We start from the raw sequence: 18,069 nt of genomic DNA on the forward strand, positions 1-18,069 counted from the left end.
AAGAAGAAGACAACAAACAAACTTGTGCAAAACATCCAGGATGTATTCTATAATGAACAAGACAGCAACTTGGTAGTGGAGTGTAACCCCTTGATTGCAACTAGTTCTCTTACGCGTTTCGTGTGAAAATACACACTTCGTCAGAGAGGTGTGGCTACTAAGCAGTGACTGTTATATAGTGATGCGATTAAACACCCTTAACCCTTTGTGTGAATATTTTTGTGTTCATAATCTCATAGACAAAAAGCAATTGAAGTGCACAGTAAAAACTCAAATTAAAGGGACAGTCTACACCAGAATTTGTATTGTTTTAAAAGATAGATAATCCCTTTATTACCCATTTCCCCGTTTTGCATAACCAACACAGTTATAATAATATTCTTTTAACCTCTGTGATTATCTTGTATCTAAGCCTCTGCAAACTGCCCCTCTTTTCAGTTCTTTTAACAGACTGCAGTCTAGCCAATCAGTGCCAGCTCCCAGATTACTTCACGTGCACGAGCACAGTGTTATCTATATGAAATATGTGAACTAACACCCTCTAGTGGTGAAAAACTGTTAAAATGCAATCTGAAAGAGGTGGGCTTCAAGGTCTAAGAAATTAGCATATGAGCCTCCTAGGTTAAGCTTTCAACTAAGAATACCAAGAGAACAAAGCAAAATTGGTGATAAAAGTAAATTGGAAAATTGTTTAAAATTACATGCTCTATCTGAATCATGAAAGTTTATTTTGGCCTAAACTGTCCCTTTAAATACATATATACAATTTTGTATTATTTAAAACGCAAACTAAATTAGAAATAGGTAATATTAAGCATCAATTGCATTTTCTAGTGTTATATGTATATCATTATGAATACAATAGTGTGATATGGTAACACAATTAACATGAGTAATATAATTATTAAAATATATATATATATATATATATAGTTTAATATCTTAATATTTATGTATAAAAAGTGTGACCCACACTAAAATGAATTGTGTTTAATTATACATGTGTATATACAAGGGAAGATAAATGCTGACAGTGTATGAGGCTACTGGGTAAAATTCTTAAATGCCGAGCTGACATAATGCGCTAATGCGAATCATGTCCGCTTAATATTGCCAAATACTGATAGCATAGACTGTCGGCATTTATCATTGCACAAGAATTTCTAGTGAAATGCTTGTGCAATGCCGCTCCTGCTCACTGGCCATCAATCGGCTGCTAGCAGGGGCTGTCAGTCATCCCAATCAGATCTGGATGATTTCAATCTGCCACCTAATAGGTTGCGGACAGGTTAAGAAGCAGCAGTCTTGTGGACGCAACAAACGATGGTTCTCCGAAGCAGCATTCGCTGCTTCATAAATGGAGCCCTATATGTAAGATGGTTTAGCAATATAATATGGTAATAATATCAATCTTAATGGTTGTACATACTAGGGTTGTACATTGGAGACATAAACATTTGCTATGTGTATTTACAAGTTGATCAAACATTAATAATGTAACCAATGTGTCACACTGTGTACATACAATATCATCTCTTTATCAATATAAGTCCTAGCCAGAATATAAAGCTACATCCCTCAGAGACCCACATTCACCCTGCAACATGCTACACATGAGTTAGCTTATTTACATCCGTGCCTAACTGACCTCTGTAGAGGAGATAACTGACTTTCAAAAGTAAATGTAGTGCAGAATAATGCAAAAGTTCCAAACAAAATGTTTTTAAAACCTGTTAACTTTATGTAAACCTTTTGCAACATAGTTTTAAATGTACATTCTAGTGTTTTATGAATTGTAAAAATTAGAGTTTTATCAATAAAGTGCCATTATTAAAAACTACAATAAACTCAAAATGTAATTATACGTTAAATGCATAAAACTTTGGCACTACTTTAGTTTGCCTGATTTTCCTTCAATTAACCTCTAAAGATTGCAGGGTTTTTAATAACCCCATAGAGGCTGGAATGTAGACTTCAAAACTTTAGAACCCTGACACTGCAAGATTCTGAACTGTGTTTGCTTGATTAGTGCAGGTATTCACTTATATTTCTGTATCTCACTTTTATCTCTCTCTATATTTCTCTTATATGTCTCTAGCTGGTTGTTGCACAGGAGATAAAAGGCATTTGAAAGGTTACTGCAAACCAATAGAAGTCACATTAACAACATTCTTTAAAATTCTTTAAAACATTTCAATTCTTTTAAAACATATATTTCGTGGACATGACATTTTAAAAATAATTTTTAATTTTCTTCTATTTATACATTTGTTTTGCTCTCTTGGTATCCTTTATTGAAAAACATACCTAGGTAGGCTTATGAGCAGCAATGAACTACTGGGAGCTAGCTGGTGATTGATAGCTATGCACATATGCCTTTTGTCATTAGCTCACCAGATGTGTTTAGAAATGTCTTAGTACTTTATTGCTGCCCTGAAGCTGCCTTGAAAGGGATACTTAACACAAATGTTTTCTTTAATGATTCAGATGGAGCAGAAATTTTAAGCAACTTTCTAATTTACTCCTATTATCAATTTTTCTTCGTTCTCTTGCTATCTTTATTTAAAAAGCAGGAATGTAAAGCTTAGGAGCCCATTTTAGGTTCAGCAACCTGGATAGCACTTGCTTATTGGTGGCTACATTTAGCCATCAATAAGCAAGGGTAACCAAGGTTCTGAGCCAAAAATGGGCCGGCTCCTAAGCTTTCCTGTTTTTTAAATAAAGATAGCAAGAGAACGAAGAAAAATTGATAATAGGAGTAAATTAGAAAGTTGCTTAAAATTGCATGCTCTGTCTGAATCCTGAAAGAAAATATTTGGGTTTAGTGTCCCTTTAACTCCCTTCCTAGACAACACTAAGGGGTCAATTTATTAATGTGCGAGCGGACATGATACAATGTAGCGTATCATGTCCGCTGCACATCGATAAATGCAGACAGCATACACTGTTGGCATTTATCATTGCACCAGCAGTTCTTGTGATATTTTTGCACGTTCATATCCCTTTTAGGAAGCAATTGTATATATTCCATGGCTGCAGTATCTCTTGTATGCAGGCTTCAAAACAATTAACATTTAACATGTTTATCATTGCAAGTAAATTAAATATCATGGATCTTACACATTAGTATGCATTTAATTAAACTTTCAGGAATAGCAAAATGTTTATAGATGCCTTTAATTAAAAGAGAGTGTCTCACGCTGTGTCTAATTCTGGAGCTATTAATAATCTGCTTGTGTCAGATAAATGATATATTTTGCCTTCCCTGTTTTTTAAACTCTAAAGATTTTCAGTATTGCTATTGTAGATCTGCCACCAAGGCTCTTATAGTTTCAAGAATACAGAACTCGAAATTGTAATAAGTCAAGTCAATGAGAGGAACATGAGGACCAAAACAGATTACAGTAAAAGGGATTAGACATTTAAATGCTGTCATCTTCCCATTGAGGTTCTGTCAGGAGAAAAAAATGTATTGAGAAATCTGTCTCAAGGTTTTCAGCTACTTCATAAAAGCGTTTGTGAATTATCAAAGCCCCTTAAGAGATGTGAGCGAGCACGGTAGTAAAATCTTATCTCCTGTTAGAAATCCATGAAGGTCAAATTCTCCTCCAATAAACTAATATTAAAGGGACAATAAACACTAACGGCTAGATTACGAGTTGTGCGTTAAGCTTAAAAAGCAGCGTTGGCCGGTCATAACACTGCTTTTTAACGCCCGCTGGTATTATGAGTCTTGCAGGTACAGGTGTACCGCTCACTTTTTTAGCCAGACTTGGAAATACCGCAAATCCACTTACGTAAATTGCGTATCCTCTTTTTTTCAATGGGACTTGCATATCGCCGGTATTAAGAGTCTGACAAAAAGTGATGGTACACCCTCTCCTGTCAAGACTGGTACCGCATTTTAAAGTCAGTAGTTAAGAGTTTTACACTACAACGCCGTAGCATAAAACTCTTAACTAAAGTGCTAAAAAGTACACTAACACCCATAAACTACCTATTAACCCCTAAACCGAGCCCCCCCCCCCCCCCCACATCGCAAACACTAAAATAACATTTTTAACCGCTAATCTGCCGAACCGGACATCGCCGCCACTATAATAAATATATTAACCCCTAAACTGCTGCACTCCCGCATTCCAAACATTAGTTAAATATTATTAACTCCTAATCTGCCGTCCCTAACATCGACGCCACCTACCTACATTTATTAACCCCTAATCTGCCACCCCCGACATCGCCGCCACTATATTAACCGGGCCGAAGTCCTCAACGAAGCCGGGAGAAGTCTTCATCCAAGCCGGGCGAAGTGGTCCTCCAGACGGGCAGAAGTCTTCATCCATCCGGCGCGAAGCGGGTCCATCTTCAAGACATCCTACGCGGACCATCCTCTTCTGAAGACGGCTAAGACTGAATGAAGGTTCCTTTAAATGACGTCATCCAAGATTGCGTCCCTTCAATTCCGATTGGCTGATAGAATTCTATCAGTCAATCAGAATAAAGGTAGAAAAAATTCTATTGGCTGATGCAATCAGCCAATAGGATTGAGCTCGCATTCTATTGGTCTGATTGGAACAGCCAATAGAATGCAAGCTCAATCCTATTGGCTGATTGGATCAGCCAATAGGATTTGTTCTACCTTAATTCCGATTGACTGATAGAATTCTATCAGCCAATTGGAATTGAAGGGACGCAATCTTGGATGACGTCATTTAAAGGAACCTTCATTCAGTCTTAGCCGTCGTCAGAAGAGGATGCTCCGCGTCGGATGTCTTGAAGATGGACCCGCTCCGCGCCGGATGGATGAAGATAAAAGATGCCATCTGGATGAAGACTTCTGCCCATCTGGAGGACCACTTTGCCCGGCTTGGATGAAGACTTCTCCCGGCTTTGTTGAGGACTTCGGCCCGGTTGGATGAAGACTTCTCCTGGTAAGGTGATCTTCAAGGGGTTAGTGTTAGTTTTTTTTAAGGGGGTATTGGGTAGGTTTTAGAGTAGGGTTGGTTGTGTGGGTGGTGGGTTTTAATGTTGGGGGGGATTTGTACTTTTTTTTTACAGGTAAAAGAGCTGATTACTTTGGGGCAATGCCCCGCAAAAGGTCCTTTTAAGGGCTATTTGTAATTTAGTGTAGGGTAGGGCTTTTTTTATTTTGGGGGGGCTTTTTTATTTTGTTAGGGGGATTAGATTAGTTGTAATTAGTTTAAAAATCTTGTAATTTGTTTATTATTCTCTGTAATTTAGTGTTTGTTTTTTGTACTTTAGATAATTTAATGTAATTGTATTTAATTGTATTTAATTTAGGGAAATAATTTAATTGTAGTGTAGTGTTAGGTGTAATTGTAACTTAGGTTAGGTTTTATTTTACATGTACTTTTGTATTTATTTTAGCTAGGTGGTTATTAAATAGTTAATAACTATTTAATAACTATTGTACCTAGTTAAAATAAATACAAACTTGCCTGTAAAATAAAAATAAACCCTAAGATAGCTACAATGTAACTATTAGTTATATTGTAGCTAGCTTAGGGTTTATTTTACAGGTATTTAGTTTTAAATAGGAATAATTTAGTTAATTATAGTAATTTTATTTTGATTTCTTTTAATTATATTTAAGTTAGGGGGTGTTAGGTTTAGGGTTAGACTTAGGTTTAGGGGTTAATAACTTTAATATAGTGGCGGCAACGTTGGGGGCGGCAGATTAGGGGTTAATAATTGTAGGTAGGTGGCGTCGATGTTAGGGCTGGCAGATTAGGGGTTAATAATATTTAACTAATGTTTGCGAGGCAGGAGTGCGGCGGTTTAGGGATTAATATGTTTATTATAGTGGTGGCGACATTGGGGGCAGCAGATTAGGGGTTAATAAATGTAGGTAGGTGGTGGCGACATTGGGGGCGGCAGATTAAGGGTTAATAAATATAATGTAGGTGTCGGCGATGTTGGGGGCAGCAGATTAGGGGTTCATAAGTATAATGTAGGTGGCGGCGGTGTCCGGAGCGGCAGATTAAGGGTTAATAATATAATGTAGGTTGCGGCGATGTCGGGGGCGGCAGATTAGGGGTTAATAAGTGTAATATTAGGGGTGTTTAGACTCGGGGTTCATGTTAGGGTGTTAGGTGTAGACATAAAATGTATTTCCCCATAGGAATCAATGGGGCTGCGTTAAGGAATTTTACGCTGCTTTTTGGCAGGTGTTAGACTTTTTTTCAGCCGGCTCTCCCCGTTGATTCCTATAGGGAAATCGTGCACAAGCACGTTACACCAGCTCACCGCTAACGTAAGCAGCGCTGGTATTGGAGTGCAGTAAGGAGCAAAATTTTGCTCAACGCTCACTTCTTGTTTGGGTTGTAAAAACCAGTAATACCAGCGCTGTCTGTAAGTGAGCGGTGAGCATAAACTGCTCATTAGCACCACACAGCCTCTAATGCGAAACTCGTAATCTAGGTGTAAATAAATGCTGAAAATATTAGTCTGAGAATAACATGTAGATGTATTTTTTAAGTTTCCTTAGCTGTTTAAATAATAAAAAAATAATTGTAGGGAATTATGTAGTATGATTAAGCTATATAAAGCTAGGGTCCATACCATCTCTGGTTTGTATAAGTTAATTAACACACACTTGGGGCATATTTATCAAGCTCCATATGGTTTGAAGGCTGGCCGGAAATAGTAGTTATGAAGCAGCGGTCTAAAGACCGCTGCACCATAACTTGTCCGCCTGCTCTGAGGCCGCGGACAGAAATCAACCCGATCGAATACGATCGGGTTGATTGACACCCCCTGCTAGCGGCCGATTGGCCGTGAATCTGCAGGGGGCGGCATTGCACCAGTAGTAGAACTGCTGGTACAATGATAAATGCTGACAGTGTATGCTGTCGGCATTTATCGATGAGCGGCGGGCATGATACGTCGCACATTAATAAATATACCCCTATGACTAAACAAATAGAAGAAATTAGAATAAAGTGGCAAAAAGATTTCCCAAATAGAGAGGATATAAGGGTACAGGAGAGCTTAAAACTTATTAAAAAAACTTGGGTTCCTACTACTTGGCGCGAATCTCACCTAAAATTAATAAACAGGAGTTATATAACAGTAAATTCTCTAAATAAATGCTATAAAGCAAAGAAAACATGCCCTAAATGTAGAACAGAGAGAGCAGATTTTGTTCATTATTTTTGGTCCCAAAGTATTACAACTCTGGTCACAGATCAACTACTGGCTTAAAGAAATACTGCTATTAGAGACAGAGATTGAGGAACACCAAGTATTCTTTTTTAACAAAATATTCAGAACAATGCAGGAATAACGAGCTAATCAATACGATTGTACTAATAACAAGGAATTTAATTAAGTCCCCCAACATTCCAAAATTTTCAAATTTAAAAAAAATCCTTCTAGCTCAATGTACAGTACGATAGAACAATATATGATACAACAACTGACTAATATGCAATTAAAACGTTTCTTTAAGAAATGGATAACAGTTATTAGGTCGCTGTCTGAAAACACACAGATTGAATTAGTAAGACCATCTAACAATACAGAATTTGTACTTCAAAATATTAATGCAGGGCATATCCCAGATTTTTGGCTAGATGCATAGAATTGAGGGGCTATATTATTCCCTTTTTTTTTTCGTATTTGATCGGGTTGATTTCTGGCGATTTCTGTCCGCCGCCTCAGAGCAGGTTATGGAGCAGCGGTCTTTAGACTGTACACTTACCTCCATCACTTACCATATTTGTAGGAGTCCCTCTGGGCTTGTTAATTGAGCTGACACAACTTGCCACTGACATTTTATTAGGAAAATTTGCTTTGATTTGCAGTACTTCATAGTCTTTATTAAGGCCAATAAGGGAAAGATATGTAACAACATTTCCAGTCCTTAGAATTAGAAGATGCCCAGTTATTGCTTATTGGTAACATAGTGAAATCCTTTTTGTCAGGTAATGCATGTCTAGTATGGGGCAAATGGCAGAATTTAACTTTATTTTTTGCATTAAACAAGTACTAAAACCAAATATTTTTATAATAAATATTAATTAATTATGAGCATTTTTACACGTATAATGGAAATACAGTATTGTTCTGCTTCTACAGTATTACTGTGGCCCCAAAATCTCAGTGCCAGAATGATGTTTGATGCCACTGAGCAGTGCTTGATGATGTTACATGCAATAAGGAGGTGTCTATGGTCAAATGCACTTCCTAATTGTTTACTGTGGAGGTGCTATAGCACTGCGGAATCTGTTGGCGCTCTACAAATAACCGATAATAATAATAATAGGTGGGTGACTCTTCAAGCCAAATCTATATCTCATATACAATCCATAGTTTAATATAGAATAGGCTCCACTTTCAAATGAAAGATTGCACAACTCAAGGGCAGGAGAAAAAATAGTGATCACCTGCGCCACCAGACAAAGAGTAGATTTGTCTAAGGGGAAGATGGCACTCATGAACCCCTAATCTCTCTCACTGTTTGACCTAGAGGGACAAGTGTCCCATCATTTGAAAGAAGATGAGGGTCATTTGTCTCCCTAGAATGAAGGTGACCATAGCAGATAAATTATATATGAAGCTCATATATCCCCCCTCTGTTTAAAAAAATCCTTCTTTTAAATAAGGGGTCCAATTCCCCTCTAATTTGTTGGTGATCACTGGGGTAATGGTAATTACCCGCCCAACTAGATACCAGAGTGTTTGTTTTTTTAAAGATATGGAGCTCTTTTAAAGCTTGCCTCATCCCTATAAGCTCCTGAGGGGCATGAGACTTCATTCTGGAAAGAAAGGAGACATATATTATCAACAGAGGTTATACCCAAGTCATTAGTATGGTATTACCATAAACAATGGCACTGAAAATTACCCTATATCCCTTAAAGATAGCATCTCCCTCTTTCAAACAAGACATGTTAGGACTCTTAAAAGTAGTAAAAATTGTTATCACCTTTCTCTATCTCACTTGTAAAGTGTTATGGGTTCTGAAAGGGACTATAGCAGCCCCCTAAATGTACTAACATTGGGAAAGTGACTCCTCTTTGTAAACTGGAGAGGCCTCTCTCTCAAATGAGGGGTCACATACTACGGCACAATGGGACAGGAGATCCTGTTTTTTTTTAAAGTAATAATTCTGCTCTTTCAAATAAGTGGTCCCATATTCATCCAGCTACCAGGTTATTGTTATAACACTGACATATCTCACATCAATAGTCCTGATAAATCTAAAAGGGCTATTATCTTACCACATAAATATATCACAAGACCCTTAATTTGAATAATAGGTGTCTTACAATAGAAAAAAGGAGTTTCATGTCCTTATAGCTGTCATGTGATCTTGATAGTAATGATAATAACCTGGCGGTAATGATTATTATTTTTATTGTGATGATGATGTTTATTATTAATAAATGGTATATGTATATATTCCTAAATGTTTGAGTTTTCTGAAGACGAACTAATGTTAAACATAAACTGTAAAATGTTTCTGAAAATATTATGAAATAATAGTTCCATTGCTGTTGACAATTTACGCTACAGAAAATGACACAAGTTATATAAATAGATAAATAGGTTTTTTAAAATTCCTATATAAGATAAGATCTGAGAGGCTGCCTCACAGCAAAAGTGCTAAAACTGATATGTAACGGTGAAGAGTGTCACATGACTAAAAAAACAATGTCTCTATCAGAGGGATGTGAAATGACTAAGTAGTTATTAGTTAAAATGCAATTCTTAATACAGGTAGCCCTCAGTTTACGCCGGGGTTAGGTTCCAGAAGGAATGGTTGTAAATCGAAACCGTTGTAAATTGAAACACAGTTTATAATGTAAATCAATGGAAAGTGAGGGAGATAGGTTCCAGGCTCCTCTCAAAATTGTCATAAGTAACACCTAATACATTATTTTTAAAGCTTTGAAATAAAGACTTTAAATGCTAAACAGCATTATAAACCTAATAAAATAATCACAAAACACAGAATATATAATTAAACTAAGTTAAATGAACAAAAACATTTGCTAAATAGCATTATAAACCTAATAAAATAATCACACAACACAGACTTGTATACACACATATTAAAACATAAATATATATGTAAATAATCATATATATATATTTACAGGGAACACACAGTTCCCATAGACCGCAATGTAAAGGCACTATTCAGTGTCTGGGTTTTTTCTAACACCCCACATCTGCCATCTTGTTTGTTTTTATAAAATAAAAATGCTTGTTTTTTTAAAAAAAAATAAAAACCTACAATATGCTTTATTTTGGGGGCAATTGGGAGATATTTTGAAAATGAAGGTCTGACCTCTGGTTGATTTTCGGAGCACTTATTGCTACCGCAAGCTCATGGTAGCAATAACCTGCCAATTGTAATGGCTGTTTATCTATCGTGCAAATTTGCCAGTTTAGGGGCTCACAATAAATTAGTGCTCCACTTGTAGTCCAGACCATTATAGGTGGTGTGTGTGTTTTTTTTTAGGTCATTCTACTTAATCTTAAAACACAATCTGTATTTTTTACTTTTGCACCCTACCTACTCCCTTTCTATACACTGATAGTGCAGTACCTATGTGCGGACAGCTGCCGTGTGAAGTGATGTGTGCTGTTGTGAGGGCAGACCTGTTATAAGCCGAATTCAGGCTATCTACAATATTTATGTATCTGGACTAACTTGTTGATAAGTTTTTTTCCCCCTCACACCACATGGCGCGAAAGCGACGGCCTCCCAAAGTCCACAGGTTTTCTGAGCTTTGATATTTTCTCCTTTTTACATGATATTGTATTATTCTAACATTCCAGGCTTATTTTTACATTCCATGCTATCATTTATTAAAAGACATCTTTTACGACTAGCTGTCAGAAGTTTGATCTTTTGTAGCTTTTCATTATTCATTAGACAATTCCTGTTAAAATGAATTTAGTACGTTTTTTGGATGCATCCTGCATCTGGATGCAACATCTCTCTCAATTGTCGATGATTATAGGCCATGATTTATTTCAGTCTCTAATATTTGTCTTCTTCATTACAGGAAACTTTGGAATTTGAAGATGAAAGCTCCTAAAGCTAGGTAATAAACCCTATTAGACTTCATGTGAACATCAAACTAAACAACTATATTACTGCAAGGTTACGTCTCTTAAAAATCTACAAGGTGCAGGGGTCAAGTCCTACAAAAAAAAGTGTGGGAACTCACCAAAACTTCCACCCCCCCCCCTCTCACAATTAATATTGTTTTATACACACACACACACTGTATATGTATGTATGTAAATAATCTATACACTTTGGTTAATCAAAGCAAATTATAACAAATGAAGGGTTGAATGGCTGCTTTTGGGCCTGAGATGACTCCTCTGTCACAGAGTCTCACCCAATTGAGGTGAGGGGAGTTAAATAACCCCAGAGCAAGCCACACAGATATACAAGCATCATGTGTTACACACATTCCAGGGACCATTGACATGCTTGTATTTAGCATGTTGTAGGAAGTGTTACTGCCCATTACTATAGGATCTCATTATCCCTCTAATTAGACTGTGCTCCAGCTCCTCCCACCAGCAGCAGCAGTGTTTACTGAAGCGTTTCTGTTCTCTGTCCAGAGGGAACTTAGTTCTTCCTGCAAAAATAGTGCAGGAACTACGTTCCCATGAAGGTTTTTGTATATATATTTATATATGGAATCTATCTATATGTATATGTGTATATGTATATATATATATATATATATATATATATATATCGCGCTCACTAAAGACAACTTGGGCATTTTGAATAGTAAATTATATCATTCTGTGTTTCAGTTTATAATTTATAAATTTCATCATGTTCAGAACCAAAGAGGAAACTCTTAAATATTATTTTACAATGCATTCTTAGTCCAATAACAAAATACCTCTACTCTTCTTATCTTGGCATCTTTTTTCATTTTGGATTTATGGGTAAATATATTTTTCCATTGCAACAAGATACTCTCTATTGTGTTATAACATATATTTGTGCTGCTTTGTTTCCTAGGCTAAAAACTCTCAGTAAAAAGAAGATGTTCTGGATTCACAAAGTCAGTTGCGCAGGAAATGAGCCTCACTTGGCTAATTGTAATGTCCAGATTTCTCCTAAACATTTGAAACCTGCATGTCACAATGGGATGCATGCCATAGTGAAATGTGTGGCCGCACCTCAGTACAGCTCTGGGCATGGGAATACATACAAGAAAGCATTTAGAGCAATGGTAAGCATGTTTTAATGGCCAGCACAATATGCACAATGAAACATGTTTTAAAATATGCAGGTTTAAACAGAGTGCTGTGAACTTAAAGGGATATTGACATTTTGTTTTATATATATACATGGTATATATATTAGCAACTAAGAATAAAATTGCAATAGATCCTCATACAATAAAAATGGACCATCGGGCTAGATTACAAGTGAAGCACAAAAATGTTAGTACAGTTAAGCGCTAACTGCACTCAAGGTAAATCAGTGGCGCTCATATGTTTGTGATGGTAAAAGTAAAAAGATAGTGTGCACACAAAAGACTCAGACACGATAACAGGTTGGATTATATGACTGTGCTAAATACCTTTACCTATAGACTTCTATAAGGTGCGCAAAAAATTAATTTTCTTTTTTTGGCTTGTGTGCTAATCTGAAGTTGCGAAGGTGCATTAATAATACTTCAAATATCTATCACCTAGATTACGAGTTTTGCGGTAACAGGGGTGCGGTGCTAACGAGCAGTTTATGCTCACCGCTCACCTACAGACAACGCTGGTATTACGGGTTTTTAGAAACCCGGCGTTAGCCACAGAAAAGTGAGCGGAGAGCAAAATTTTTCTCCACCATACCAGAGCTGCTTACGGTAGCGGTTAGCTGTCAAAACTTGCTCATGCACGATTTCCCCATAGGAATCAATAAGGGAGAGCCGGCTGAAAAAAACGCAGCCCCATTGATTCCTATGGGGAAATAAAAGTTATGTTTACACCTAACACCCTAACATGAACCCCGAGTCTAAACACCCCTAATATTACACTTATAAACCCCTAATCCGCCACCCCCGACATCACCGACACCTACATTATATTATTAACCCCTAATCTGCCGCTCCGGAGGACCACTTCGCCCGGCTTCGTTGGGGACTTCGGCCCGGTTGGGTGAAGACTTCTCAAGGTAGGGTGATCTTCAAGGGGTTAGTGTTAGGTTTTATTAAGGGGGTATTGGATGGGTTTTAGAGTAGGGTTGGGTGTGTGGCTGGTGGGTTTTAATGTTGGGGGGTATTGCACTTTTTTTTACAGGTAAAAGAGCTGATTACTTTGGGGCAATTCCCTGAAAAAGGCCCTTTAAAGGGCTATTTGTAATTTAGTATAGGGAAGGGATTTTTATTATTTTAGGGGGCTTTTTTATTTTATTAGGGGGATTATATTAGGTGTAATTAGTTTAAAAAATTTGTAATTATTTTATTCTTTTCTGTAATTTAGTGTGTTTTTTTTTCATACTTTAGATAATTGTATTTAATTGTAGTTCATTTAGGTAATTAATTTAATATAGTGTAGTGTTAGATGTAATTGTAACTTAGGTTAGGTTTTATTTTACAGGTAAATTTGACTTTATTTTAACTAGGTAGCTATTAAATAGTTAATAACTATTTAATAACTATTCTACCTAGTTAAAATAAATACAAAGTTGCCTGTAAAATAAAAATAAAACCTAAGATAGATACAATGTAACTATTAGTTATATCGTAGCTAGCTTAGGGTTTATTTTATAGGTATTTAGTTTTAAATAAGAATAATTTAGTTAATTGTAGTAATTTTATTTTGATTTATTTAAATTATATTTAAGTTAGGGTGTGTTAGGGTTAGACTTAGATTTAGGGGTTAATACATTTAATATAGTTCCGGCGACGTTGGGGGCAGCAGATTAGGGGTTAATAAATGTAGGTAGGTGTCGGCGATGTTAGGGGTTAGTGTTTGCGATGCGGGAGTGCGGCGGTTTAGGGGTTAATATATTTTTAATCGTGGTGGCGATGTCCAGTTCGGCAGATTAGGGGTTAAAATTTTTATTTTAGTGTTTGCAATGTGGGGGGGCCTCGGTTAGGGGTTATTAGGTAGTTTATGGGTGTTAGTGTACTTTTTAGCACTTTAGTTAAGAGTTTTATGCTACGGCGTTAGTCCATAAAACTCTTAACTACTGACTTTTAAATACGGTACCAGTCTTGACAGGAGAGGGTGTACCGCTCACTTTTTGGAAGACTCGTAATACCGGCGTTATGCAAGTCCCATTGAAAATATAGGATACGCAATTGACTTAAGTAGATTTGCGGTATTTTCGAGTCTGGCCAAAAAAGTGAGCGGTACACCTGTACCTGCAAGACTCGTAATACCAGCGGGCGTTAAAAAGCAGCATTGGGACCTCTCAGCGCTGCTTTTTAAGGCTAACGCAAGACTCGTAATCTAGCTGTATGTATTTAATTTAGAAGAAAATTATCATGTAGCAAAATATATTATAAGTATATATATATATATATAGCAATATAAAAAGGTATTATTGCATACTGCAATACTGTGGTTATTTTGACAACTTGTCCACAGGACATTATATGGCTAAACCAATCTACATATATATTGATATGTATATATTTTTATTTATTTATTTCTTCAAGTGAAGAACATAGGTATTTCTATTAAAAACAACATAGACACATATTAATCTTGGCCATTAAATGGCCAAAAATAGAATGTCCCTGAAACGGAGGCAAAATAAAAAATTAAACTATGTATAGCAAAGGTTTTTCCACTATGCATATTTTAAAACCTTTTAGTGTGAATGTTGCATTTAATGACCCTGTACATAGATAAGTGCTTACTATTGAAATTAAATTTACAGTCAAGTCAGGAGGTACCCAGTGCTGTTTAAATCATTTGCTTTTAGTAAATACAATGAAATTCATTGGAACTTTATCTAGCAGCCAATAGGTTAAATGGATACACAGAGCACGATTTTGTATTTTGCTAAAAATCCATAGTCATTCTGGAAACATAGGTAATTAAATGTAAAATAACATGAATCCTGTCAAATATAGGCTAAGATTGTCTATTACTTTTTGTTCTTACCTAGGAGCCTTTGGTGAGACTCAGGGCAGGGCCACTAGCAGGAGAAGGAAGGGTAGAAGTATTAAAGAATGGAAAGTGGGGAACCATTTGTGATGACAAGTGGAACCTTGTCTCCGCCAGTGTTGTATGCAGAGAACTCGGATTTGGATCTGCCAAGGAGGCCATTACTGGAGGCCAACTTGGGCAAGGTAAGCTATTTATTTTATTAAGGCTAAAATACTGATAATTCTATTTTCAGAGCCGAACTCAATACAATACATTAGATAACGGTAAATTATTTTTTCATTTTTTTATTATACTATTATTGCTTATATTATTATTAGAATACAACAATCATATTTGTTTAGTTGCAGAAAAAATCTAGATAAAAGTAAAAAATTGCCCCTAAACTATTTAACCTCTATGCCGCCAATACCCCCACCACAAGCTGCCCCTAACCTATTAACCCCTAAACCACCACAATCCCCCACCGCACTAACCTATTAACCCCTAAACCACCACAATCCCCCACCACACTAACCTATTAACCCCTAAACCACCACAATCCCCCACCGCACTAACCTATTAACCCCTAAACCACCACAATCCCCCACCGCACTAACCTATTAACCCCTAAACCACCACAATCCCCCACCGCAAACACCCCTAACCTATTAAGCTCTAAACCAGCACAACCCCCCAACGCAAGCACACCCGTACCTATTAACCCCTAAACCCCAACAACACCCCACCATTAAAGCAAAAGCGAAGATGACAGCTAGCTAATTCAGAGTGAAATATGACTGTGTAATATGTTTGATTGCAGGTTTTTAATTACCGTGTATATCAATTTATGACTCTAATAATTTCATATCATTTTAGAATTTACATTTCTAAACATCCAAATATTTTATTGCAATCATCAATGTTCTTTTAGCGCAAGTTTAAAAGTATGATTTGTACTTTTTTTTTATTATATCATTGGTGTTATTAACGTAATCAATGGGGAAAAAACATTGCAAACACTCCAGAGGTGTCTTAAAACAAACAAAAATAGGGTTTTAAGAGGTCAAGGCTAAAGAGTATGAAAAGTCCAAAAATGGTGAGAAATGTGACTGGAAAAGTGTTTTGTGATGGACTGAAATATGGCTACAAAATATAGGGGTATTGATCTGCAAATAAAATAATAATAAGCTCGTGATAAGTGGGTTGTTGCTTGGATTTTCTAATGGGCTGGAATATCTTTGAATCTGAAAACCCTGCAAAAAGCCATCAGACTTTGTATAAAATTCTGATGGATAGAAATGGAGCCTCTGAAATCAAATTAAATTTTTATTTGTAATTATTTCCTATAGTTACCTAATAATTGTTCTTCTGGTGTATAGATAAACATAAAGTGCTGGCAAAATAAAACTAAGGTACAGATAACATACAGAATCAGAACAATTAGAAAAGTATCTATACGTATTGTTAGATTTCTTCTTGAAAATGCTTCATATGGTGTTTTTCATCTGTTAAAGAAATTTGACATCTACAAGTCTTGCTTAATAATTGCAAAATGCTTTATTAGCTGTAAAAGTGCATGGTACTCAAAAATGTTTTCTGTTCTATCTAAAAATTCGAGTATTCGCTGTGAAAAAATACTTACCTTTTAAACTTGACAGCAGCTCTAGCTTCCCCCGGTCGTCGCAAAGCCATTTCTGACGTCAGAAATGATGGATCAGTCATCCTCCAATCACAGCTTCCCCCCCCCCCCCCCGGGGAATAAGTGTCTGATTCGAAGCCGTGATTGGAGGAAGACGGATTTCTCATTTTAGACCAAGGAAGAGACTTTGTGACGGGCAGAGGAAGCTGGAGCAGCTATCAAGTTTAAAAGGTAAGTATTTTTTCACAACACAAGTGAAATGTAAATTTTGATGAATTAAAGTGCCCCTGTTTTTAATCCAATTTTTAAAAAACTGGCACTTTAGCATCAAAATTTACATTCACTTTAAAGGGATACTAAACCCAAATTATAATAGAGAGCATATTTATCAAACTCCGTACGGAGCTTGATGCCCCATGTTTCCGGCGAGCCTTCAGGTGCAATGATAAATGCCGAGAGCGTATGCTGTCGGCATTTATCGATGCGCAGCGGACATGATCACCTATATTGGATCATGTCCACTCGCACAATCATAAATATGCCCCTAGGAGTCAATTAGAAAGTTGTTTTAAATTGCATGCTCTATCTGAATCATAAAAGAAAAAATTGGGCTAAGTGTCCCTTTAATAAACCAACTTTATGTCAGCCAGTGAGCAGTAGAGTCACAGGACTCAGTTGTACATAATTATTCACTTCCTGTCAGGTTTACTTCAAATTGAAACAGCTTTTAATTAAACTTTTTTAATACAAAATAAATAAATAAATAAAATGATGTAACCACTTGATGCCATTAGGACATTCCATGCCATTCTACAATCGATGGGTTTAAGCACCTTTAGGATGGCATGGATCATCCCAACTTATGCGGCATCCTGCTCCATTCTAAAAACAAATAGTGATTGAACCGACAGGGGGACGAGCCTAGTAACGCAGGCAGTTCCCCAGGAGCCAATCAGCACAGTTTTTTAAACACATGATTACAATGACAATCATGTGCTTCATTTTCTTCTTTTTTGTTTAACTTGGACAGATGGGTCCATCCTGAAGGGGTTAAAATGCTCTTTCGTATAAATATTTTGAGAAATATGTCCCTTAATTTTACCATGGCATTATTTTGCTTTAGGGAGACGTATGCAGTAGATCAGAGGTCAGCAATAAATGACCTGAAAACCAAATGAGGTTCTTAGGAACTTCACATATGCTTTTCATTCTGTCTACTGGAGAAAGTCAGTCTGTCCCAACCGTCCTGCATATTGCGGAACTGTTGTGACTTGAGATATCTACCGTACTGTTTTCCTTTATGGGTAAATGTTCCAGTT

General features: G+C 36.6%; 1 protein-coding gene across 2 annotated transcripts in view; it reads left to right on the forward strand.

Annotated features, from left to right (window-relative positions):
• Window positions 1-18,069, forward strand: part of LOXL4 (lysyl oxidase like 4) — a 168,424-nt gene that overhangs the window by 69,094 nt on the left and 81,261 nt on the right. The window contains exons 4-7 of one of the 2 annotated variants that reach the window (XM_053691737.1): window positions 11,043-11,081; window positions 12,029-12,242; window positions 13,954-13,959; window positions 15,131-15,314. In XM_053691737.1, coding sequence (XP_053547712.1) covers window positions 11,043-11,081; window positions 12,029-12,242; window positions 13,954-13,959; window positions 15,131-15,314 — 443 coding nt within the window. The remainder of the gene's footprint in view (window positions 1-11,042; window positions 11,082-12,028; window positions 12,243-13,953; window positions 13,960-15,130; window positions 15,315-18,069) is intronic. The other variant, XM_053691736.1, reaches the window with a different exon arrangement.

Source organism: Bombina bombina, chromosome 9 (genome assembly GCF_027579735.1).
Source record: "Bombina bombina isolate aBomBom1 chromosome 9, aBomBom1.pri, whole genome shotgun sequence".
Classification (NCBI taxonomy): Eukaryota; Metazoa; Chordata; class Amphibia; order Anura; family Bombinatoridae; genus Bombina; species Bombina bombina.